General features: G+C 40.8%; 2 protein-coding genes across 4 annotated transcripts in view; one reads left to right on the forward strand and one right to left on the reverse strand.

Moving 5' to 3' along the window:
• Positions 1 to 5,974, forward strand: part of HBS1 (translation elongation factor EF-1alpha (GTPase) HBS1) — a 101,730-nt gene extending 95,756 nt beyond the window's left edge. Inside the window, exon 15 of the mRNA XM_068392491.1 lies at positions 5,643 to 5,974. Coding sequence (XP_068248592.1) covers positions 5,643 to 5,654 — 12 coding nt within the window. The 3' untranslated portion in view covers positions 5,655 to 5,974. The remainder of the gene's footprint in view (positions 1 to 5,642) is intronic.
• Positions 5,975 to 6,656: 682 nt separating this feature from the next.
• Positions 6,657 to 26,917, reverse strand: part of AIMP2 (aaRS-interacting multifunctional protein 2) — an 85,407-nt gene continuing 65,146 nt past the window's right edge. For all 3 annotated transcript variants that reach the window (XM_068392494.1, XM_068392492.1, XM_068392493.1), the window contains 5 exons: positions 20,323 to 20,433; positions 19,216 to 19,430; positions 15,902 to 16,050; positions 15,310 to 15,596; positions 6,657 to 7,405 (listed from right to left, as the gene is read on the reverse strand). In XM_068392494.1, the coding sequence (XP_068248595.1) occupies positions 7,109 to 7,405; positions 15,310 to 15,596; positions 15,902 to 16,050; positions 19,216 to 19,430; positions 20,323 to 20,433 (1,059 nt within the window). In that variant the 3' untranslated portion in view covers positions 6,657 to 7,108. The remainder of the gene's footprint in view (positions 7,406 to 15,309; positions 15,597 to 15,901; positions 16,051 to 19,215; positions 19,431 to 20,322; positions 20,434 to 26,917) is intronic.

Here is a 26,917-nt window from a genome sequence, read left to right on the forward strand (position 1 = left end):
CCTTGAAGTGTTTAGCACCGACTTCATAAATTTTAGTCTTTAAAATACCGTAGCTACGTAGCTATAATGAGCTTTAAAGCAGATACTTTTTCCTGCTAATTCCTTCCTTACATTTTTATTTTATTTAAGTGTGAGTATAGAGTAATTTAAATGTCAGTTTGTCTAAACACAATCTTTTTTAGGTATATTGATTTTTTTCTTTTTCCTGTTTTCTACTTTTTTAATCTGACTTGTTCAGTCCCTCCCAGTGTTAACGATCATTTCTTCCTAAATGAATGCAAACGATCGTCCTTCAATATGAGTATGATTTCGTCAAAGCTAGAAACTACCCTTTAAACTTTAACTAGGTTATTTTATTTGGTGACAAGTGGAGGGTAGGCCCCACCCACCCTCCAGGCAGAGTAAACCTTACTTTGACTTCAGCCACACCAAAGTACTAATTTGCAGCCTCTTAATGAGACTGTTTGGTCTTTTCTTTATCTTTTCAGATTGTGTGCACTTTCTTTATTAATGGAGACTCCATACACAGACATGTGGATGTGGCCTCGGGAAAACCTGGCCGGAAGTGTGCCAGGTTCATGAGGAAGCCCTTAATGATCCACAGGGGTGGACTGTTTGCAGCTATCCCCTTGTGATGAGTGTAGGTCATCACTTCTGCAGTGGATGAAGGTTGAAAAGTAGTCCAAGAGGGATTCTTTGGATTTGGACTTAGCCATAACATAGCTGATGCCGAAGTAACTCTAGCTCCATTTCCCCTTCCAGTACTTTGAAACCTGCTGCCACTCCTTCAGATTTCCATAGGGCTGAGTCCTCTGGCTAATTTCATAAGGAGGGAGGAGAGACCGACGTATGTTTGGGACATACCTGGAAGGTAACAGAAATATAAACTTTTCTTAGCAAAGGTAATACTTCTGCCTCTCACAAAATACACCTGCTATTGTGCTGCCTGACAACTAGGTGTGTGGGACCTGAATCTGCAGATGTTGTGACCTACCTTATGAATCAATAGCAGAGAAACTTCTAGAAGTGGTGACTGATGCCAGGACTTTTCAAGTCTGCACTAGCTGTAACCTCTTCAGCTGTAGAGGAGCTGGGTTACATGGTTACCATTGACAAATCCTTAACTGCTGCCAGGAAGGAGTGTGACATATCCTGCTGCAGTATCATCATCCCTAGCCCCAAATTCCTTGATGTCTGAGAAGCCTGTTAAGTTGGAACAGAAGTATACATGCTCTTCCTTGCACCCCCCCCCCCAATAACTTCAGTATCTTTGACCTTACCATCTGCTTAACCTTCAGAGACCAGGTATCAAAGCATACTGAGGCTAAGCCTCATAGCATGACTGGTCGGACTTAAAATCTTCCCTCTCGTTGAAATTATTCTATGCGCCAAGACCTTCCAGAGCATTCATGTGACGGAGTCAGAACAGGTGACAGATATCAGAGGACAACTCTTAGCGCTTGTTCAAGCACCAAAATGCCTTGTCGCATTGTCACAAAGTTAAAACTCCTCTCTCTCACGACGTACACTTGTTGTGCTGTTTGATGACGAAATGTGCAGGAACCTGGACCTGCGGAAGTTATGGCCATCCTTCTGCATAAATGGCATTCTGTAAGCAGAGAAGCATCTAAAGTTGCTGGCTGATGCCAGGGCTTTGAAGTCTTCCTTTGCACCTCTTCGGCTGTTCCACCTGGAGAGGAACTGCGTGACATGGTTACCATTGACAAGTCCTCGCCTGCTAGGAAGTCACCTGTGTCTCATTCTGCTGGGAGTATCACCATTCTTTTCAGACCAACCCCCTCCACCCCGTAGCATTTCTGTATCTTTGACCTCTTCCTCAGCAGTCTTCAGACTCAATTCCTGTCACCTCAAAAAAGAGGAAGAAGTCACCAAAACCCAGGAATACCGGTCGGCTGAGGTCTGCTGAGATTTTGACCGGCCTTTCCTCACATTTGCGGGAGAGGTATTGCGGTACAGAGACTGAAATCTAGCCAGGGAAGGTATATGGGTATACGATACAGGAGTTCTCTTTCCTGCTAACGGGGCTCAGCCTTATATGGGATTGAGCATGTGCGCTGCTGATCATGATGAAGCTTCCCACGCTTGGCCCCCTCCTTTCATTGGACATTGGTGTGACTCCTCAGTTTCACATACAAATTGGACTCCCCTGAAGAAGCCTACCCGTGCTATAGGAGGAACCAGCTATAATTTTCCTGAGAGGAACGTAGAGAGGAGAGGTCCTCTTTTTTTTGTTTCATTTGTTTGATGTCGGCTACCCCCCCAAAATTGGGGGAAGTGCCTTGGTATATGTATGTGATGTACGAATGACAAGAGCTTCCCTCGTGTGCATTGGAGAGAAGTAGTGTTGGTTTCCTGATTGTCAACCGTCTCAGTGACTGGTTTCCACATGATGTTAGGCAAGGTTCCTCTCTATCTAAGGACATGCACTCACATGATGCTAGCCATTCAGTACCATAGTCTCCTGTTCACCCTACGAAAACCAAAGAACCTAGTGCCTCCAAAGGGGAGTCTGCTTGCCGTTTATCAGTCCCTTCTTTCTCTTTGGAGTATCACCCCAGTACCTTTCTCGATCTGGTTCATGCATAAAGTACTCTAAGGGGAAGAAGTTGTGCACCAAGGTACGTGTCAAGTCTTCCCTCTTCGTGAAAGGGGAGGAGTCATGGGAGATTTTTTACCCCGCAGTATTGCTACCTGAAAAGAACTCACTTGCTCCGGGTTGAGCACCAGAGATACTTCCTCAGCACTGTAAGGATGAAGAAGATATCCAAGAACACGGTTTCATTCTGGCTTCACGAGGAGATAGAAGGACCTTACAGAGTGCACGCACACAAAGTGAAGGGAATCAGATCCACTCTAGTCGTGAGTTCAAACCTGTCTGTGGTGCAAGTTTTGAAGGCAGAATTCTGGAAAGGCCAGACAACAATCTACAGTATACTTACAAGTCCTTGAGTACCTTTAACCTTGGATTGGTGGTAGCTGCTCAAAAGGTTGTGGAAGCCAGCCTAGCATTGTCATGGGACAAGAAGCCTCTTGTCTAAGATAATTGTCAAGACATAAGACTAGAATGAGTGGTATGTCTGGTCCCTTTTTTTTTTTCCCTCCCTCCCTTAGAGGTGAAGGATAGATGGAATATACGTATACAAACCAATTTCTCACAAGTGACTATACATTCGGACAACATATTATTATTATAATTACTAGCTAGGCTATAACCCTAGCTGTAAATGGAAATGCAAGATGTTATAAGCCCAAGGGCTCCAACAGGGAAAAATGCCCAGTGAGGAAAAGAAATAAGGAAATAAACTAAACAAAAAGAGTAAACATTGAAAATGAAATATTTCAAGAACAGTAACAACATTAAATTAGACCCTTCACATATAAACTTGAGGAAGATTAATACAATAAAAGTGTGTTCCCGAGTGTATCCCCAAGCAAGAGAACTCTAATCCAAGCTAGTGGAAGGCTATGGTACAGAGGCTATGGCACTACTCAATACCCAACTTCAAATTACTGTAAGCTATATTACTTTATAGTTTCACAAAAGTGAGGAATATAGTGTACTTAAGATGCAACCAGCTAGAAGGCTTACCTACTCCCGCAAAGAAATATCTTACATATACTTACTGATGTATTGTAAGTTCTTATTATTATTACTATTATTAATGTTATAATAATAATTTTATTGATGCCTGCGAAAATGTTAGGTGATAATGGTCCTGAGTTTGTTGGATGGGAGTTTGAACAAATGTTAAGAGAATGGGGCACAGAGCATGTGTATTCGACTCCTTATATGCCAAGTGCGAATTGATTATAAAAAATACCTTGATATTAAAAAATGACCTGCGTTGATGATGCTTAGATGGATCCTCCCTTTCTGTAGAGTTGATCATAAAAAGTACCTTGAGGAAGAAAGGAAGTGGCAAAGATGGTCTAGTCGAAGACTAAAAATTGGATGCAGCTAGTGTTCCACATGCTATACACTGCCAGAACTTACCACTGCCTACAAGTCTCCTGATAGGAACCTAGCATAACACTTGTGATATTTTTATAATCTGGTTGTCATTACATTCACTCCTGCACAGGACCAAAGTGCCTTGACATTTTCGTGGTTAGCATAACTAGTCAGTTTGGTTATAGGGATTCTTTTCTCCTATGGACTATGATTTGTTTTCCTATAGGAACATATATTTTTTTAATGTAATTTGTATTTTAAGTTACACTGGTTTCCTCCACCAACCCCGTAAGTCCTAGGTTAAGGTCGAAGTGAGGTTTGCTCTCTGGTGGGTCCACCAACCCCTAAGTCCTAGGTTAAGGTCGAAGTGAGGTTTGCTCTCTGGTGGGTGGGTGAGGTCTACCATCCACCCAACAGCAGTTACAATCCCCTCGTTTAAAGTTTAAACAGCCTTTTCCAAATTTGCCATCATCATACTCCTATTAAAGGATCCAGGTTTGTATAATTAAGAAAAATTTTAAATTTTTTATATTCTTGATTTTTTTTTCCTACCTACATACATAAGATTATGCTTTTTCACTGGCTGCAATTGTTACCAATTCTTTGAGAGTTCTATTAATTTTGTAATAATTAATTATTTTTATATTCATAGTCTTGTTTAAATTTATCATTATGCTGCCCTGTCATCGTTGTGTATTTCAGCAGCCTTTGCTGTTGTTTTTGTAGTAAATATTTATTCACAGTTAAAAGTTGGGAGCATAATTATTTCTCTGTAGTTGATATAACCATCATCTGAATAAATATATGCAAGGAAGGTTCTTCAAGTCAGGATGTGGGTCTGAACTCGTAAAAAGCAAAGGATACCATTGTCAGAAAAAAATGCCCATGTGACAGACTTAATTTTCAATTCAGAAGTACGTGCCATTACATATTTGGTGGATTGCGACATGCTTAGTGACTGGAGGAAAATCTTAAATTGGGGCAAAATTTTTGGATGCCAACAGGAACATAATCTTGATGAATCAGGTCCATCCGCCTGATGATGAACTAGATCCCTAGCCAGAAGCCATCTGTGTAAACAGCCCAGCAAATATCTAGAGCTAAAAGATTCAGCCTTTGTACTTGGACTCCCAAGGGTTATGCTACTTTATTCTCCTTGCATTCCCAGTGTGTAGGATTATGATAATGTGAGAAAATCAATTCTTAGAGTAATCCCTTTGGAATGTGGGTATTCTTGGGAGTACACTTTTAACAATTCCTTGATTTAAATTAGGCACTGGATAGGAAGTCAGTAGCATGACTAACGGATAACTTTGCTACTGCTGATTTCATGTGAAAAAATAAGAGGACTCTGGGCTTGAATTCTAGAACATTCTTGAGACTATTAAGGACAGTATTGTACATAACCAACCATCACATATTTGCTGTGATGTGGCAGAAGAGTTAAGGAAGGATGACTGACTTAGAGGTTTTAAAGTATTTTTTCGTTTCTTTTTTGGTTTCCCAATTTTGTATATTGGAAATTGTACATGTTTATGTTTAACACAAATGTTTAGTTCATATTTTTTATATTTATCTAGGAATATAACCCTTTCTTTTCATCTCATCACTTGATTTCAAACTACTGTATAATGTTTTAATGATAATGACCATATATTATTTTTTCCAGCTCTTCGAGTAAGTTTCATTTAGAAGAAGATGGTCTTCAGATATGAAGAGTATCATGCACACTGTTGATGTCTGCAAGTAAATTTTATTTATTTCTCCAGTAATTTAATATTGTTTACATTATTTTTGTTCTGAAGTTTTCAGTGTCTTTTACAATAGCCCAAAATTAAACAGATAACAAAGCAGATGTATTAAAAGGGTGATGGTTGTGTCAATGTTATTATGAAGCTTTTGCTTTTTGTATATGTGGTTTGCAAATACTCCAAAACTATTTATGAGGCCTGATAAGCCAAGTAATGTTAATCAGGATAATATATTGCCCAGAATATGTGATGTCCGTGGTTTTATTCACTTATCCCTCTTTGGAGTCTCTTACGATATTTGTAGCTGTAGTTACCTTTCATAATGAAACGGTAAACACTATAAATTGTTTTGATAAGGGCATGAAGATCATAATGGGTAATTCTTTTTATGATAATGAAGGTTTATTCTATACAGTACTTATTGAATAGTATTTAAGTTGTTTTGTGGGACCTACACCCAATCACTTTCAATAATAATACAATCTATTGGACTTTTATGGCATCAGCTTATTCAAAGGTTGCCCATGAATGGCATAGGCAAGGGGCAGTGGCAATGCTGTAGCTAGCAGGACAATGCCCTAGAGACTGACCGTATGTACGAGTACGTATAATCAGTGCCCAAGCACCTTTTCCACCCAAGCTAGGACCAGGGAGGGCTAAACAATGGCTTCTGATGACTCAGCAGGTAGACCTAAAGGCCTCCCAACTCCCATCCTAACCTCGCAAGGATGTTGAGGTTGCAGATGCTACAAGAAACAATCGATCTTGAGTGGAAATCGAACCCTGGTCCGGCGATAACCAGCTAACGTTTCCAATAGCCTACCGCAACTTTGCTGAAAAACACTTGTATACTAATTTATATGTTAGTCATAAACACTAAGTACATGTAGAATCCAGCTTATTCAGATGTGAAAACTGTTACAAAGACGAAGGGAATACACGGGTTTTATTTTTTGTACAAATCACACATTTTAATGAAGTAGCACCTTTATTTAGGAAAAATTTCAGAATATCCATTCTATTGTGATAAATTCCATTTCCATTTTACCAATGATTTTTACTTTCTCATGAACCCAGAATTTAATGTTCCAGCGATTTAAAGACTGTAATTAGTTTGGGCTCAACTGATATCTTTAAAAGAATATCATGATTAAGAATCTGGGTTCTAAACACCCAGGCCTAGTTTTTACTGTAGTTGAATTCCAAATATTGATTTTAAATAATACTGTATATGAAAACAAAATTCATTATTGAATAATGGGGAAGGTATTGGAGCCTTAGTTTAACCTTTCTACTGCCTTGCTCTTAAGGGCATACAAGAAGCAAATCAGACCATACACAGCTTGAAAAAAGGAATATTAAAAAAGCTCTTCCCAAACAATCTTTACTTGAATGTTAAAAGGGTGGGTTCATGGCCAGTGTGACTTAAAAATTTTGTCAAATTAGCAGGTGAAATACCTAGAGTAGCAGCATTGGACATCGGATGAAAATTAATGTACTGATGCTTCCCATCTAAGGCTTCTGAATCTAACAAGAATTTAACTTGGTGGTTCTTGTCATTAATGAGAGCATAAGCTGTGATACAGCCCTGCTTTACACCGAGAACATCAAACATGACTGACTCATCACCAAACCTCAATTCTTTGACACCAATTTGTTTTCCCACTTCGTTCAGTTTAACCTGGAAAGAAATGTAAAAAAGTCACATTACAGTAAATACAGAATGCAGCCTTATATTGGTGAATTGCCTCTTGGAGACAACTGACCTCTTTCATTACAGTAAGCAATATAATTTTTTATAAAGGAAAACATAAGTACTTTGAAGACTAATTTTTAATTAATTAACCCTATTGGATAAAGCATCAGCTCACTATTATGTAAAGCTAACCAACTGCTCCAGTACATATTATTATTATTATTATCATTATTATTACTACTAGCCAAGTTACAACCCTAATTGGAAAAGCAAGATGCTATAAGCCCAAGGGCTCCAATAGGGAAAAATAGCCCAGTGAGCAAAGGAAAGGAAAGAAGGAAATAAATAAATGATGGGAACAAATTAACAATAAATCATTCTAAAAACAGTAACAACGTCAAAATAGATATGTCATATATAAACTATTAACAACGTCAAGAACAGATATGTCATATACATACATATACCAAGGCACTTCCCCCAATTTTGGGGGGTAGCCGACATCAACAAATGAAACAAAACAAAAAAAGGGGACCTCTACTCTCTACGTTCCTCCAGCCTAACAAGGGACTCAACCGAGTTCAGCTGGTACTGTTAGGGTGCCACAGCTCACCCTCCCACATTATCCACCACAGATGAAGCTTCATAATGCTGAGTCCCCTACTGCTGCTACCTCCGCGGTCATCTAAGGCATCGGAGGCAGCAGCAGGGCCTACAGGAACTGCGTCACAATCGCTTGCCATTCAATCCTATTTCTAGCACGCTCTCTTGCCTCTCTCACATCTATCCTCCTATCACCCAGAGCTTCCTTCACTCCATCCATCCACCCAAACCTTGGCCTTCCTCTTGTACTTCTCCCATCAACTCTTGCATTCATCACCTTCTTTAGCAGACAGCCATTTTCCATTCTCTCAACATGGCCAAACCACCTCAACACATTCATATCCACTCTAGCTGCTAACTCATTTCTTACACCCGTTCTCACTCTCACCACTTCGTTTCTAACCCTATCTACTCGAGATACACCAGCCATACTCCTTAGACACTTCATCTCAAACACATTCAATTTCTGTTTCTCCGTCACTTTCATTCCCCACAGCTCCGATCCATACATCACAGTTGGTACAATCACTTTTTCATATAGAACTCTTTTTACATTCATGCCCAACCCTCTATTTTTTACTACTCCCTTAACTGCCCCCAACCCTTTGGTTCAACCTTCATTCACTCTCTGACGTACATCTGCTTCCACTCCACCATTTGGTGCAACAAAAGACCCTAAGTACTTAAACCGATCCACCTCCTCAAGTAACTCTCCATTCAACATGACATTCAACCTTGCAGCACCTTCCCTTCTCGTACATCTCATAACCTTACTCTTACCCACATTAACTCTCAACTTCCTTCTCTCACACACACTTCCAAATTCTGTCACTAATCAGCCAAGCTTCTCTTCTGTGTCTGCAACCAGTACAGTATCATCCGCAAACAACAACTGATTTACCTCCCATTCATGGTCATTCTCGTCTACCAGTTTTAATCCTCGTCCAAGCACTCGAGCATTCACCTCTCTCACCACTCCATCAACATACAAGTTAAACAACCACGGTGACATCACGCATCCCTGTCTCAGCCCCACGCTCACCGGAAACCAATCACTCACTTCATTTCCTATCCTAACACATGCTTTACTACTTTTGTAGAAACTTTTCACTGCTTGCAACAACCTTCCACCAACTCCATATAACCTCATCACATTCCACATTGCTTCCCTATCAACTCTATCATACGCTTTCTCCAGATCCATAAACGCAACATACACCTCCTTACCTTTCAAGTACAGTCACACCCCCTTCCTTCAACATCTCGGCTCTCTTCACTTCATCTATTGTAATCTCTCTCTCATTCTCATCTCCCATCCCTGGCACCTCAACACCTGCAACAGCAATTATATCTGCCTCCCTATTATCCTCAACATTCAGTAAACTTTCAAAATATTCCGCCCATCTTTTCCTTGCCTCCTCTCCTTTTAACAACCTTCCATTTCCATCTTTCACTGTCTCTTCAATTCTTGAGCCAGCCTTCCTTACTCTCTTCACTTCTTTCCAAAACTTCTTCATGAATGACCCAATCCCTGACCCCACCTCAGGTCAGCTGCCCTCTTTGCCTCACGTACCTTGCGCTTTACTTCCACATTTTTCTCTCTATATTTTTCATACTTCTCTACACTATTACTCTGCAGCCATTCTTCAAAAGCCCTCTTTTTCTCTTCCACTTTTACCTTCACTCCTTCATTCCACCATTCACTGCCCTTCCTCATGCTGCCTCCAACAACCTTCTTTCCACACACATCACTTGCAATCCCAACAAAATTTTCTTTTACTAACTTCCACTCCTCCTCTAAATTGCCAGTTTCTCTTACTTTCACTTCGTCATATATCATTTTCAACCTTTCCTGATATTTACTTTTTACCCCCGGTTTTATTAGCTCTTCAACCCTCACTAGCTCCCTTTTACATCCACCTACTCTATTCCCCCACTCTTTTGCTACAACTAATTTTCCTTCCACCAAAAAATGATCAGACATACCGTTAGCCATACCCCTAAACACATGCACGTCTTTCAATCTTCCAAACATTCTTTTAGTTATCAACACACAATCCATTAATGCCCTTTCTACTACTCTTCCATTTGCCACTCTTACCCATGTATACTTATTTTTATCTTTCTTTTTGAAAAAGCTATTACTTATCACCATCTCTTGCTCAACACACATATCTACCAGTCTCTCACCACTCTCATTTTCACCTGGTACGCCATACTTCCCAATGACACCTTCTGCCTCTCCAGCGCCCACTCTAGCATTTAAATCACCCATTACAACTACATAATTCCTTCTACCCAGTCCTTCTACACATCTAGTTAATTCATTCCAGAACTCATTCCGCTCTTCTTCACTTTTCTCACTACCTGGCCCATATGCACTGACAAACGCCCAACATTCCCTACCCAACCTAACCCTTACCCACATTAACCTAGATGATATCTCCTTCCATTCCACTATTCCACTACTTTACCTGTCATCCATTCACTCAGCAATAAAGCCACACCCTCTCTCGCTCTTCCCCTTTCAATCCCAGACACTCTACCAGATATTTCACCAAACATCACTTCACCCTTTCTTTTTATCTTCGTCTCACACAAGGCCAATACATCCATCCTTCTATTCCTAAACATACTTCCAATTTCACATCTTTTACTCTATATCGTACTACATCCACGCACATTCAAACACCCCAAAACTAGAGTGCGGGGAGCAGTCACTCTCCCCCCAGCTCCATCTCTTTGTTGATGTCTCACAGGATGTAGATACGGGAGAGGGGGTTCCCAGCCCCCTCGTCCCGTCATATATAAACTATAAAAAGACTCAAACTATAAAAAGACTCATGTCAGCCTGGTCAACATAAAAACATTTGCTCCAACTTTGAACTTTTGAAGTTCTACTGATTCAAATACCCGATTAGGAAGATCATTCCATAACTTGGTAACAGCTGGAATAAAACTTCTAGAATACTGTGTAGTATTGAGCCTCATGATGGAGAAGGCCTGGCTATTAGAATGAACTGCCTGCCTAGCATTACGAACAGGATAGTATTGTCCAGGGAGATCTGAATGTAAAGGATGGTCAGAGTTATGAAAAATCTTATGCAACATGCATAATGAACTAATTGAATGACAGTGTCAAAGATTAATATCTAGATCAGGAATAAGAAATTTAATAGACTGTAAGTTTCTGTCCAACAAATTAAGATGAGAATCAGCAGCTGAACACCAGACAGGAGAACAATATTCAAAACAAGGTAGAATGAAAGCATTACATATCTGTAATAGTACTATTCAAGTACCGTATGTAATCTTTTTATTAGAAAAATATAGAAAAGGAACACCCAAAGCTGCCAGCTTTGTGCTGTTCCAAGACATCTTAAAAATTTCCTAACACTTGTTTGATCAAATACAGCACAGTTCAAAATAACTTGAGGTACTCTAAAATTTTAAATTCTCACCATGTGTAATTCCATCATAAATAAAATATTAAATAGAGTCAACATTGTTTTAAACCAACATCTATTAATTTCATGTACTGATGTCCCAAACAATAATGTGGTGACTGATGGACATCCTTTTGTGTTCTCATGGCAATCCAGCATGTTATCATCATCATCTCCAGTCTGAAGAACCTTCACAATACTTATGCATATTCATGTACCGCCTCTTTATATAAACTGCTTACACAGGAATCGGTGTCCCATACAGGGCAATCTTAGCCGAATGATAGTGGTAGGAGTCACCCTACTCCTGTAGCCACAAACAAGTTCTGATTAGCGGCTTCTTGTCCATTTTAGGTACTTCCGGATGGCCTTGACCAGGCAGTGAGAAGATCTTTTAGACTTTCAGATATTTTCCTTTTGGAGATGAAAAAGACTAATCATTCTTTATGAACTGCTGGGTTCTCAGTCTCTACCATAAATTCTGGCATGAACTTGAAAGTTAACTCTTTCCACCCAAGCGTGAGACTTAGTAAGAGAAACCACGGATCTCACTGGCTGAAGCCAGTGCCAGGAAATAAATTGCTGTGAGGGTTGGGTCTCTGGACAAAGCTTCCCGAAGAGGTGCAAATGGGAGCTTTTTGAGGAATGTCAGGAAGGCATACCTTTCTGGCTGGACAGGGCTGCTCAAAACTCAAGAACATGAAGATCTCTTTAGAAGCCACTAGATTGAGCTCCTTGAGCAGGATGACTTGGCCTAATACTACCTGGTAACATTTAACTGCTGTTTGTACATTCAGAGAAAAATCAGGGAGTCAGAAGACTGCCCACTTTGCCCCTTCTTTCCAAGATTAAACTAAAGATTCCAACCGTGAAGAAATAGGGATGACAGTGAGTTTTGGAGGAGTGGAAGTTAGTAAAAGAAAATTTTGTTGGGATTGCAAGTGATGTGTGTGTGGCAAGAAGTTTGTTGGAGGCAGCAGGAGGAAGGGCAGTGAATGGTGGAGTGAAGGTAAAAGTGGAAGAGAAAAAGAGGGCATTTGAAGAATGGCAGCTGGGTAATAGTGTAGCGAAGTATGAAAGATGTAGAGAGAAAAATGTGTTAGTAAAGTGCAAGGTAACTGAGGCAAAGAGGGCAGCTGACCTGAGGTGGGGTCAGGGATTGGGTCATGCATATGAAGAGAATAAGTTTTGGAAAGAAGTGAAGTGAGTAAGGAAGGCTTGTTCGAGAATTGAAAAGACAGTGAAAGATAGAAATAGAAATGGAAGGTTGTTAAAAGGAGAGGAAGCAAAAGTGGTCGGAATATTTTGAAAGTACTGAATGTTGAGGATAATAGGGAGGCAGATATAATTGCTGTTGCAGGTGTTGAGGTACCAGTGATGGAAGAGGAGAGCACTAGATGAAGCGAGAGTAGGAAAAGCACCTGGTATGGATAGTGTGAGAGCTGAGATGTTGAAGGAAGGGGGTGTGACTATTGAATGGTTGGTGAGATTGTTTAATATGTGTTTTGTGTGGTCAATAGTACCAGTAGATTGGTTTTGTGCATGTATTGTACCACTATATAAGGGTAAGGGAGATGGTGCTTGAGTGTTGTAATTCAAGGGGTATTAGTTTGTTGAGTGTGGTTGGAAAAGTGTATGGTAGAGTACTGAGTAATAGAATTAAGGATAAAACAGAGAATGCAATCTTAGAAGTACAGGGTGGTTTTAGAAGAGGTAGGGGTTGTATGAATCAGATTTTTACAGTTAGGTAGATATGCGAGAAATATTTAGCAAAAGGTAAGGTGGTGTATAATGCGTTTATGGATCTAGAGAAAGCGTATGATAGAGTTGATAGGGAAGCAATGTGGAATGTGATGAGGTTATATGGAGTTGGTGGAAGGTTGTTGCAAGCAGTGAAAAGTTTCTACAAAGGTAGTAAAGCATGTGTTAGGATAGGAAATGCAGTGAGCGATTGGTTTCTGGGGAGAGAGGGTCTGAGACAGGGATGTGTGATGTTGCCATGGTTGTTTAACTTGTATATTGATGGAGTGGTGAGAGAGGTGAATGCTCGAGTGCTTGGACGAGGATTGAAACTGGTAGACAAGAATGATCATGAATGGGAGGTAAATCAATTGTTGTTTGCGGATGATACTGTACTGGTTGCAGACAAGGAAGAGAAGCTTGGCTGATTAGTGACAGAATTTGGAAGGGTATGTGAGAGAAGAAAGTTGAGAGTTAATGTGGGTAAGAGTAAGGTTATGAGATGTACAAGAAGGGAAGGTGATGCAAGGATGAATGTCAAGTTGAATGGAGAGTTACTTGAGGAGGTGGATCAGTTTAAGTACTTGGGGTCTGTTGTTGCAGCAAATGGTGGAGTGGAAGCAGATGTAGGTCAGAGTGAATGAAGGATGCTGAGTGTTAGGGGCAGTGAAGGGAGTGGTAAAGAATAGACGGTTGGGCATGAATTTAAAGAGAGTTCTGTATGAGAAAGAGATTGTACCAACTATGATGTATGGATCGGAGTTGTGGGGAATGAAAGTGACGGAGAAACAGAAATTGAATGTGTTTGAGATGAAGTGTCTAAGGAGTATGGCTGGTGTATCTCGAGTAGACAGGGTTAGGAACGAAGTGGTGAGGGTGAGAATGGGTGTAAGAAATGAGTTAGCAGCTAGAGTGGATATGAATGTGTTGGGATGGTCTGGCCATGTTGAGAGAATGGAAAATGGCTGTCTGCTAAAGAAGGTGATGAATGCAAGAGTTGATGGGAGAAGTACAAGAGGAAGGCAAAGGTTTGGCTCTATGGATGGAGTGAAGAAAGCTCTGGGTGAAAGGAGGATAGATGTGAGAGAGGCCAGAGAGCGTGCTGGAAATAGGAATGAATGGCGAGCGATTGTGACGCAGTTCCGGTAGACCCTGCTGCTTCCTCTGGTCGCCTTGGATGACCGCGGAGGTAGCAGCAGTAGGGGACTCAGCGTCATGAAGCTTCATCTGTGGTGGTTAACGGGGGAGGGTGGGCTGTGGCACCCCTAGGAGTACCAGCTGAACTCTGTTGAGTCCCTTGTCAGGCTGGGAGGAACATAAAGAGGAAAGGTCCCCCTTTTTTTTTTTTTTTCAATTGTTTAATATCGGCTACTCCCTAAAATTGGGGGAAGTGCCTTGGTATATGTATGTATTTTTTATTTTAAAACTATTTTCATTACAAACCTATGTATCATATGTAGCCCAAATTGCAATTTAAGTGAGAGAAGTTGTTTGGAGTTTGTGAACTGTATTTGCAAGTTTAATGGCGCCTGTGATGCACTTGGGGTCTGACTATGAGAGTAAATTAAGTTTATACTAATCAAAAAGACAAAATCTACAAACCATTAGGCAAAAAAAAAAAAAAAAGAAAAAAAAAAAAAAACTCGGTGAAAAACAAATGGTGATGATGCCAGTAGAATTAAAAGACTTTCAATATGTAAATTTCCGCAGCTAAATATAGAAAAGGACTTTGAAAAAAAAAAAAAATAGTGATTAGTACGAACAGTTATAATTTATCAAATTGTTTATTCAATAAAATCTGCTATTATGTAACTGGCATTTTTAATTTCCAAAAAATATGAGTAAAAGAACTAAAGGGGAAAGAATGAAAAAAAAAAAATTATTTCACAATCTAGTGGAGTAGAAGCATTCCAAGAGGTAACCTAACTCCCTTTCCTAAAATTATCATAAAGTCCAAAACAAGATTGATTAATTGATTGATTTAAGGTTTTCAGTCATCCTGTCCAAACCAAGAAAAACTAAATGATTAATGTGCCAAATCCTACTAAACTTTAGATTGGAGGGAAAAAAAAAAAAAAACTGATCCTACATGTAACCTACCTCAGCATTATGCCGTGCTGACAGAAGATACAAATTTTTCTTCTTATCCTTCAGAAACAGGTTTTTCATGTGAAGTCCTGGCATCGATGAAACATTCTTCATTAATGCCTCTACAGTAAACACTTCTTCATGGTCCTGAACTTGAAACTTCACATTTAACTTCTTTAGTAGTTGTTCTAAGCCCTTTCTATCCAAATGCCCATTGGAGGTTTGGCCTCCTTTTTTAGATAGGGTCTGGTTCTTTTCATTTTTTGAGACCACATTGTTTTCCTGTGGTGAATTTGATTCTTTATATTTTAGAAGGGGAGTAGAAAGAGGAAAAGTATTAGGGGTCACGGGTATAAGAACGAGCAATGAGGATGTGGTGAAATTTTGAAGGCAGAAGATTAATTTGAGAGGTTTTGCAAAGAAATAGGATGCAGATGAGAACACATTTGCAAATAGATTTAATAGTAGTGAGTTGAAAAGCTCCTCAGCCAGTATAGATCATTAAGCTTTTAAAAACAGTAATGACATTCAAGATTTACCATATAATTCATTTTGAGCAACTAAAAATAATGCTGTAACAGGAAAAACAAGAGGTAAGGCTTACCTAAACCTGCTAGAGTGCTTACTGCTTTGTACCACTTGCTAACATTTGCTGGAGCTCCTGCTTCAGAACCAGTCTGCTTCAATGCTGACCATGCCATCACATCAACAATGCTACATTTATCACCCATTAGCCAAGATGCCCTGCCAAGTCTGTAAATGGTCAAATAGAAATAATTAGGATCAATTCTAAGAAACCCATATCTAGTATACATCATACCCAATTATGGCATGCATAATATTGAATAACAGGTAAAGAATACTGCAAAATTATTCGTTTAAAAACTTTCTTGATTAGGATGTAATCCCCTAATTAAAATGGATGGTTAAAACAAAAAAAATTTCAGCAAAATAAAATATTAGTTTACTAAATCCATAACTGGGTGCCAATTTTGTTTGCCAAAAATTTATCCTAGATCCACCGACTCTTCAAAAATTTATCTGTATCTTTTCTTTATAACTAATGATAATTTTGACCTATTTAATAATAATAGCATTTGAAAATTGAGAAAAATTAAAACTAGTTATGAACGTAAGGTTCTAAAATGATATTTGATTACTATGTAAAGTTTTCTATTTATTACTTTATTAAGTAAAGAGAATTGAGAAGGAAATTACTATAAAGTAATTTTTGGGCTCAGCCATGTCGTCCTGATGGAAGGTTCCTTTAGGCAGCTTTCTAAGGGATATTCGGCTACAGTGATACTCCCAGAGAATTGACCAGTGAACAATGTACTTGGAGAGAAGGCATGCTGTCTCCAATAGTGTCTCAAGATAAAATACCGTCATACCTCTCTTCACGAAAGAATCTGCTTACGAAATTTTCACGCTGCTAAACAAGAAGCGAAGATTTTTATAACTAACATTGCAAAAAATATTTCATGATACAGTGAACCCTCGCTACTTCGCGGTTCGACCATCGCGGATTCACCACTTCGCGGATTTTTTTCATAACCCATGTATATACATATATCGCGGATTTTCCAGAAATATCGAAAATACCGCGATGTGACCGATGGTGCGAGATTGGAGAAAGTAAGGAAAATTGAATCGTGATTGATTTTCAATATAAATGAAACTTTGAGGAGCAACAAAGATATCATTTGTTAGAGAGATAGAGAGAGGTAAGGAATGGGAGGTAGTGAAAAGTAGCCCACAGAGAGAGAGAGAGAGAGAGAGAGAGAGAGAGAGAGAGAGAGAGAGAGAGAGAGAGAGAGGGGGGGGGGGCTTAAATGTAATAAACAAAAAAATTTGATAGGTTATAACACATTAGTGCTTATGTAATATCAACTGTATACTGTAGACGGTTTGAATAAGTTAAGAAATGGTATAAATGATACTTTGTTAGTGTATTCGTACACACTCAAGAGCGGCAGCTAGATGACAGCTGATCTAATCACAGCCAAAAGTAAAAAAAAAAAGAAGTCAACAATACTCGATTTTTAAAACAAACCCGAAATTTAAAAACAAAAGTACACGCTTTCTTAATGTGCAATTATCTATTTAAAGAGTGGCAATTTTCTAGAATAAAATGATATTTCCCAAAAAATAGTGGTTTGCTGATGAAATCGGATGCTGTATTTTTAGCTATGATTGAAATGGATGTAGACTCGGCCTAATTATTTAGTTTCGTATTTAATTGACACTAACAAAACTAATTTTAGTTTCTTCATCTAAATGTAAGTATTGTATAACACGAAGAGAGAGAGAGAGAGAGAGAGAGAGAGAGAGAGAGAGAGAGAGAGAGAGAGAGAGAGAGAGAGAGAGAATCAGCTGTTGTACTCAAATGGCGTGTTTTTGTTTCGTGAGAATTTCATCGCCACGACTTTAACAACAACATACTGTACTGAACTTTACAGTATTATACAGACTACTGTAATATGATAAAGTAAAATATTTGTAATCTATTTTATATGAAATGGGGCTATTTTTTTTTTTTTTAAATTTACATTTACGTATGTAAAACAACGCTCTCTCTCTCTCTCTCTCTCTCTCTCTCTCTCTCTCTCTCTCTCTCTCTCTCTCTCTCTCTCTCATAGATTGTTTTCCTGCTTTGCTACGTATGTATGATTTTATATAGATACAGTAAATAATATTTGTAATAACATATTTTATTAAAGCTTTTACTGTAATATCATTATTTATCACTTTCATCATGCGCGTTAAATTCCTTAGTTTGTTTACTGAGCGTACTTTATGACGCCGTCGTTTCAGGCGGCGTCATAAAGAAAAAACTTCATTTGGAAGTCCTAAGAAAAATTAAGTAAAACATTAGTAATAACCAAATCAACATACTGTACTGAATAATCAATATAATCGATGCAGAAACTAACCTATACACAGATGTGTAAATGCGTTTGTTTCTTTATTATAATCAGAGATAAACGTAAACTAAACATTGGTTGCCATTTTTTATCGTGCTTTTTGGCGTGTTTAGGAAACGCATGATATAAAGTCGCCCTTAATATTTGTGCCTGTTTTAGTTTAGGGTATGTTAGTACATGCATTAAGTGTTCTGTACATTAAAGGGTAGTTTGTTAACAGCACTACGTACAAGGGAAGGTTTTAAAAGTCTGAATATACATGTTAAATAAATAAGTAAATATGTTGTCACTACTTCGCAGATTTTCACCTATCGCGGCCGGGTCTGGAACCTATCTACCGCGATAAACAAGGGTTCACTGTAGATATTTGCCAGCCAGGCTGAGAATGAAATAGTCATCCATTAAAAATATGAAGAAAATGTGTGTTTCTATAGTAAGGGTAACTATACTAGTACAGTACACTTGGTACTGTATATTTTGTATATGTACAGTATTATACTGTTTGTATTGTATTATTTTCCATTTATTATTGCATTATGTTCTGATAACTACTTAATTTACAGGTATTAACAGTTAGTTTAGGTAAATTGAATGGTTCAAATATATTTGACAGTACAGTATTTCATTGTGGTTATACTGTATCTTTATTTTAAAATTTAATGTGTTTTTTTTTTTTGGGGGGGGGGTTATAATGAATTAAGAGATTTACATGTAAAATGTGACTCATAACAAAAAATATTCACGAAACGAAAGCCACTGCAGAACGAATTAATTTTGTGTTGTGAGGCATTACTGTGCTGAAGCACAAGGGGAAAAGAGAAATGACTTAATGCCAGATCAATGTTTTCTGAACAATAAACTGTAATAAATAAAAAGTTGACCGGTGATGCAAAAGATCTTTAACTCATTATAAGCTGTGGCTGTTCAGACTAGAACAAGTAAGGAGTTTTGGAGTAAAAAAGAAAAAAAAGAAAAAAAAAATTAAGTTTCTTACCTTCCATTCAATAACCGTAATACAGATTGACGTTCCTTATTATTTCCACAAATCATCTGATTTGTTAGCTGATCGAGTAGATTATCAGTTTCTGTGATTGAAGTAAACGTTCCAGTGGCCTCATAGTTGTAGGGTGAAGACAGAGGAAATAGGCGAGAAACATATCGTATTATGTTGGCTTCACTAGATATGGGTGTCTGATGTAAAGGATTCACCTGTAGGTAACGTGAAACAATGAAAAATCACAAGTAAATAATGGAAAATTTTACAATTACTATAACTATAAAAGATATGTTTGTCAATGTTTTGAAATTCAAAGCATAAAATTATATGAAGCTCTTCACTGTAAGGGCCTAAGCACACTGGCGACTTTGTGGAGCCACAAGTGGCTGCGTTTTGTGGCGGAGATATTTTCTCCCATAGGTTCCCATTGTTTTCAAGCTTTGCCGATCACACTTGTGTCTGTGGCTCGCAACTGTGGCAAGCTGTCGCTCGTCCCCGCCACAAACACCTCATTTTGTGGCGGCGTTTTGTGGCTGGCTGAGAGCACACTAGCATCAACCACTGGCGACCACATGTGGCTTCTAATCAGTGATGCAGGAAACTTCGTAGATATCGGAGTGGCGACCACATGTGGCCGGGTATTCAAAACATAACCACAAGTGGTCGCAACTTGCGGCTCTAAAAAGTGGCTAGTGTGCTCGGGGCCTGGTGTCACATGCCAATTAAAAAAAAAAAAGTATTTAAATCTTAAAAATTATTACATTAAATATCTTTGGGAAAATGATTTGGTATTTACAAACAGTAGTTTCTAAATACAAAACTTAACTTATGGTTCTTAAAACACAATTTATGCCAAAGAAATATAAACAAAGCCATTTCCTTACTTGAAACTAAAAGAAAGCACATAACACAATATCGATATCATTACTACACTCTTTTAGGGCTTACCCTAAGTGTATGTTCATAAATGATGCCTAGAAGCAGTAGCAATGTGAAGTGTAATTAGATAGCGAAGTTAGAAGTCAAACACAAAATGAAAAATAAAAAGCACAAAGCAATCTATTAAATGTTGCCACTGGTACAAATATACAGATAAGTACTCACCATAAGGCTAGGTGATGACACATCCTTCCAATGTAGAGTAAAAGCTAAACTGTGCTTTGATCTATCACCCTCTGGATTTTCAGTAAATGTCTTCTGAAGAGTTTCATTCACCTGAAATGGAAATTAACAAGAATTTAGTAATAGCCTACTAGACTTTATAGCTTTTAAGTGTATTTTGAAGAGTGGTCTATTACAGAAGTCTCTTTCCCTTGGAGAATATAGTTAACCTCTAGTCATTTAGTTACAACTTCATTGACTTAGTGCAGTCAAAATTCCAATTGTAATTTAAAAAAAAAAAAAAATCTGATCATCTAAACTCTCGGTAATATTGTAGTTGAATTTTAACAGCAAATAATTCATCTCCAACGATTCTGAAGAAAGCTAAAGCTGATATGTTTGTATTGCACCAACCATAAAAAGGTAGAATGTAAATGCATCAGTTAAGAAGACACCCTGTACTTTTGTAGTCAGTTCATCTTTAATCTGCCATTTCCTACCGTCACATCCTTGAATAATCTGATATATTATACACACACATTATCTTAGCAAGTCTGAGAATGTAAAATATCTTCTATCTTATAATCTTAGCAATTTTTTACTTTGGATTTTGTCATGTTTCTCCCATGATTTCCCACATCTTTCAACAGGTCTCAAGCCAACTTCTTCCGATTATTATTCCATCCCTTATCAGGATACATCTAAATCTGAATAATCAATGTATTTCTGTGTCTATACATCACATCTTTCCACCAATTCCTCATTTGTAATAATCTTCCAACTTTATCCAATCATGAAACTCATTCACTCGTAGGTCACACTTCTTGAAAAACTCGTTCCTTTTTCTTATCAGTTCCCATTTTTCAACTGCGTAAAGCTGTGCAGGTCATATACACCCATCACAACTCTCTAACCTAGTATGAAATTTAATTTTACCTATAGTCTAGCTATATACATTTCATCTATGCAAAAGCTACTCATTTCTTTATACCATCACAATTCCTTCCAGACTAGCTTGTCTCTAAGGTAACAGGAATTTCTACCTCTTCTAGTCTATTATGTATCACAGCAGGGTTCTAAACTTCCCGCTATCTCCCTTTGTTCTCGTTATTTCAGCTTAGTCGTTTTATGTTCATTTAATTAGGTTTTTTTTTAGACATACTACACTTGATAGCTACAATTCTTTACAAATGAGAGAAATAAATATTCTACCACATGAAAATGTTATTTTGATAATAAAATAAATTTTTGAATATACTTACCCGGTGATTATATAGCTGCAACTCTGTTGCCCGACAGACAACTCTACGGTAAAAACTCGCCAGCGATCGCTACACAGGTTGCGGGTGTGCCCAACAGCGCCATCTGTCGTCCAGATACCCAGTACTCAATGTAAACAAAGACTCAATTTTCTCCTCGTCCCACTGCGTCTCTATTGGGGAGGAAGGGAGGGTCCTTTAATTTATAATCACCGGGTAAGTATATTCAAAAATTTATTTTATTATCAAAATAACATTTTTGGGCTCAAGCCATGGCGTCCTGATGGAAAGTTCCTTTTTGGTAGCTTCCTTGGGTAAATAACTACTAAGATATTCCCAGAGAATTTAACCACAGGTTATCACAGAATTCTAACTTCTGGAGCGAGTATCCTAAAGGTTTCCCTTTTAAGACATCGTATATCAACAGGGGACGCATGTATTAACGCGCCACATAGCTATCTACACCCCGAACAGAGTTAATGCTTCGGTGTGTAAGGGCTGAGAATAGCTGGGAGCCGTTCCATAGCTAATCTCATTCGTGGCTACTACTGATACTCGAGACGTAAACAAACGGGCGCCATTGCTTAAATGACGTCACGTCCGTCTTTATCCTTTGTTCAGTAGCTCGCCCTACTTAGACGGATTTTCCCTGTGCTTCACTTATCGCTTTACATCTACGTAATGTCGCTACCTTCAGCCTCGCCTTCTTCTGGAAAGTTGAGTACAAGGTTCCAGTATTGTTTAGGTAAGCTCTGACCGTAAAGTAAATATTACTTTCCGAGATAATTGCTGTTTTGTGGCAGAGCTGTGCCTCTACCGGACCCGCCATTTTATGGCGTCGTTGTTGTTATGCATGCCTTATTTAGTTAGCCACAACAACGCTTCCGGCCTTATTTACTAATCGATTACATTAGTTTATTTAGTCTTCATAGCTAGGAACTTTTATATCGTGTTTCGACGCTTTTTATCGGTCATCGATTGACCTCATACCAGTCGGCTTCTATAGCCCCCAGTCCAGAGCGCCTGTATATAAGCGTTCATGCATGATTTTATTAGTGATCCTAGGCTAAGTTATGAAGATAATGGCATTATTTTACAATACTTTCGACCGTGATGCAAGTGTTTTTTCGCCTTCAGGGACCATATAGGGGATAGGTTAGTTAGTGTCCCTTCCTAACCTAACCTCCTGGTAGGACCCCTATATGCTTCCTTCATCCCCTGCCTTGGCACTCCCTCTGTTTAGCCTTGATTTCCTTTCTGAGTAAGGGGATCAAGTGTCTAATGGAGTATTCATCGCCTCTCAGTCCTCCCTAAGGGAATGACCCCCCCTTAGGGTTGCGTCCGAGAGTGAGGTTAGGCTAGCCCTTCCTCTATGGCTAGGAATAGTCTATGACTGTCCTGCCATAGCGATATGTCTTCTATCCTTCCTAGTTCAGGACTCCTAGCCCTCTTCTAGGTTAGGTTTTGGAAGGTTACTCTGTCCCCTGCTGAAACTGTACCCATGCACCGTTTCAGCCTGGCAGCCTTATCTTAGGTTAGGGAGTGTCCTCCCTTTCCCTAGTGGCCGCTCTGGTACAGATCCCCTTCCTTGGAAGACTCTTCTCTTCTCCCCTCCCCACCTATCTCTTGTATAGCCTAGCCTACACTTAGGTTAGTCTATACCCATCTGTCCCCTGTCCTACAACTCCTCCTTAGGGCGGAGTGATAGGGCTACCTTGAGCTTCCTTGTGCAGTCCGCTCTGGTACATATACCCTTCATAGTGTCCTATGGGGTTAGCCACTGGATGCGTTCTGCATGTGGAGGTCTCTCCCCTCTTGAGTGTCCCCTAGTCCTCCCTTGGGCTACCCTAGCCCCCGGTCCTCTGCGACCCCGGCTCCTGGGTGATAGAGCCTGCCTCTATCATGGGTACACCCTCTCAGGGGGGGATGTCTGGATTCCATGGCTGGACTTCTTACATCCCTCCCCCTGTCTCTCTCACTATCCGGGTGCCGGTCCCTTGCTGCCTCCACTGTCGGCGATACCTGCCTCCTACCTTGGTGACTCTCCCCTACCCTCATGCCGCCAGCCCCTCCGCTTGCCGGGGGACTGTCGACCGCCGCCGGCTCCCGCCGACGGCCTTCCTCCTTCCTCCTAGCTTCACCGTCCGCCCGCCGGTCGGCCACCGGAGTGCCGGCAACCTGGTTCAGCTATAACCATCCTTATCCCAGTCACCAATCCGGCATCCTACGACCGCCGGAGCCGCCGCTCCTCTGCCGGCGTGCCGCCATTGTGCCGGCGGCCGCCACCCTGGATTTACTCTTGACTTACATTTTGTCTGTCCTAATGCCAGAAAACTCTGCTGGAGCGGCCTCCGGCGTGCCGGAGGTCTGCCGGAACCTCCTGGAGGCGTCAAGGATACTTGCACCCCCTTCTCCTAGCTATCACTTGTATACTGATAGCCCTACACTGCAAACAGATAGCCTGTTACACTCTTTAGATCAGTGCCTTGGTACTGTTCTATTAGTAAGCATGCTGTCCCTTTGCATTCTTCAATATTCCAGCATGCTGCGTGCATCTTAGCGCGGCTGGTTGCCGGAAGCAGTTACCCTAAGGGACCTGTTAGCTCCCTAATCTGGGACTGAGTGATCTCAGTCCCAAACTTATCCTTGGTTTTCCACGGAATTCCATTGCCCTGTGGAATTTCAGGGAATACTATCCTGTGCCTTCGGCCATCTCAGATTACCCATGGATAAAGCTTGCGGTAGCCAGACGGGCGAGATGCATGGAGTATGTTTTCTTTACTACTTCAATCTCTATGCATCACTCCCTTCATTAAGTTAAAATTAATTATTAATGTTAACTTAGCTTAAGAGCCATTCTTATGACTCCCCCCATACTCATTTTCTCTTTCTTCCACAGGAGGAGCAGACGAAGTGTGACTTCGACTTCTGCGCTGTGAAACACCCGCACTTCTACGGGCATACGGCTTGCAGGACTCACGCCCCTTGTGCTGACAAGAAAGGGGATCTGAAATTCTGGAATCCACTGAATTGTACGGTCTGCCAGGCTCACCTAGTTGATGCCTTCCATAACCCTCCCTCAGCGGAGGTCAGGGACATTTCTTGGGAGAAGCTACGCAAGTGGGTGCGTGGCTTCCAGAAGAATGCCACCGGACCGTACCTGGCCACTGAAGAATTGAGGTCACTCCTGTTCCCTAAGGCCTCCCCTGATTCTGTGGTTCCCAAGGATGCGATTCCCACTGTCCAAATTACAGTGGAACCTGATGTTGTCATGGCTCAGTCCATGCACGAGTGCCGCCTGGATTCTGAAGATGACGAACATATGTCGGACGTCTCGGAAGACACGGAGAAGACTCTTATGGCTCAAGGAGCTGAAGATGACGAAGACCAGGTGGAATACGCCGAGTCGGAGCAAGAGGTCGCTCCTCCTTCCATCTCCGCTCCTACTCCTACACCGACGGAAGTATCTATCCCGTCTACCTCCACGACCCCGGATCCCTCTTCTTCCACTCAAGAAATGATTCGGTTGATTAGAGCCGTCATGGACGACAGGTTAAAGGAGAATCAGGAGTTCATCAGGTCCATGATGGGATCCAGAGAACCGAAGAGGATTTCGGTTAAGGATCTCCCCGCTTGCTCACATGCCAACCCGTGGAGGTATGCTGAGCATATGGTTATCGCGACCGGCAGGATCTTTATCAGCGACAAGATCGGCACGGTCCCTTTGGAAGACGTGGAGTTCTTCCCAAACTTTGAGGCCTACCCGGACTGTTACGTCCGACTTCGTTCCGAACCTGCCTCTAAGGAAGAGACCGAACCGAAGGAAGAGATAGTGTTCGATCTCGCGAAGGCCCAGGCTATGCTAGCCAACACATTCAAGAGTAGGGGTTTTACCTGCTCTAAGCTTCCGGCCCTGAGCAAGAAGCACCCTACTTATGTCGCACCTGAAAATGCGGTACTTCCATTCTTGGAAAAGGCCTTCGCTGCGTGCCTTAAAGCTGTGGAAGAGGGGAAAGCCTGCCCTGCACTGGAGGAGTGCAGACCCTTCTCCATAGTTACTCCCCCTGACGCTCGACACTGGAAGGATATCCAGCATACTTTCGTCGTGGGAAAGCTAGATCCTGACGTCGCCGGACGTCAGTTTAATGAAGACCTCCCTAAGCTCAACGATCACCTCCTTCGTCGGGAACAAGATACGAAGGAGAGGCTCGCAGCATCTATGTCTCACCAAGTCCAACTTGAAATTATGGCCTGTGACACCAGAGTACCAGACCAATACATGGTACTCTCCAAATCCCACATGACTACAGTGATGAAGGACTTGTACCACTTCATGAAGGCTCGGAGAGCCTGTCGTGAATTCGTGTTCGCAGGTGCCACTGTGAAACACGAACCCCGGAGACTGATTTCCTCCAACATCTGGGGCAAACACCTCTTTCCTTCTGACCTTGTGAAGGAAATCACCGACAAAGCCGCCACGGAGAATAGGAACCTTCTCCACAAGTGGGGCATGTCAAGAAAAAGGAAACCCTCTCAGGACGACGGACCTCAACCTAAGAGGAAATCCCTAAAACAGAAACCCCAGCAACGTCAACAAAGACGTCAGTTTCCGGGACCCGCTACCTCCCAAGTGGCAGCTCAGCCACAACAGACCTTTTAATTGGTCACCCAACCGGTGTTGTCACAGTCACCGGTCTTCACCCCTGCTTTCGAGCAACAGACAACTACCTTTCGTCCCAAAGGTAAAGGCTCAAACAGAGGTGCAAGCAGAGACGCATCTCGCCGTCCCTCCAGAGGCAGAGGAGGAAAGAGAGCTAGCGGCCGAGGCAGTAAGCCCTCGGGACACCAGAAGCAATGAAGTGCTTCCGGTGGGAGGAAGACTCCGCCAATTCCAGGATCGTTGGACCTTCGATCCCTGGGCACACAGCATCGTCAAGAAGGGTCTAGGCTGGAGTTGAACTCAACCACCCCCAACCTTCCAGCAATTCTTCCAACAATCAACCCCCCTTCTGGAAGAATATGTCCTAGATCTCTTGAACAAGAAGGTGATAAGGAAGGTAAAGTCCACCAGGTTCCAAGGGAGACTGTTTTGTGTCCCCAAGAAAGACCCCGACAAACTCAGAGTCATTCTGGACTTATCCCCCCTCAACAAGTTCATAGCGAACGACAAGTTCAAGATGCTGACTCTTCAACAGATAAGGACCCTTCTGCCTCGAGGTTCCTACACGGTCTCCATAGACCTGGCGGATGCCTACTGGCACGTTCCAATGAACCATCACGCTTCCTCCTACCTAGGATTTCGACTCCAAAGGAAAAGGTACGCCTTCCAGGCCATGCCC

Source organism: Palaemon carinicauda, chromosome 18 (genome assembly GCF_036898095.1).
Source record: "Palaemon carinicauda isolate YSFRI2023 chromosome 18, ASM3689809v2, whole genome shotgun sequence".
Taxonomy (NCBI): domain Eukaryota; kingdom Metazoa; phylum Arthropoda; class Malacostraca; order Decapoda; family Palaemonidae; genus Palaemon; species Palaemon carinicauda.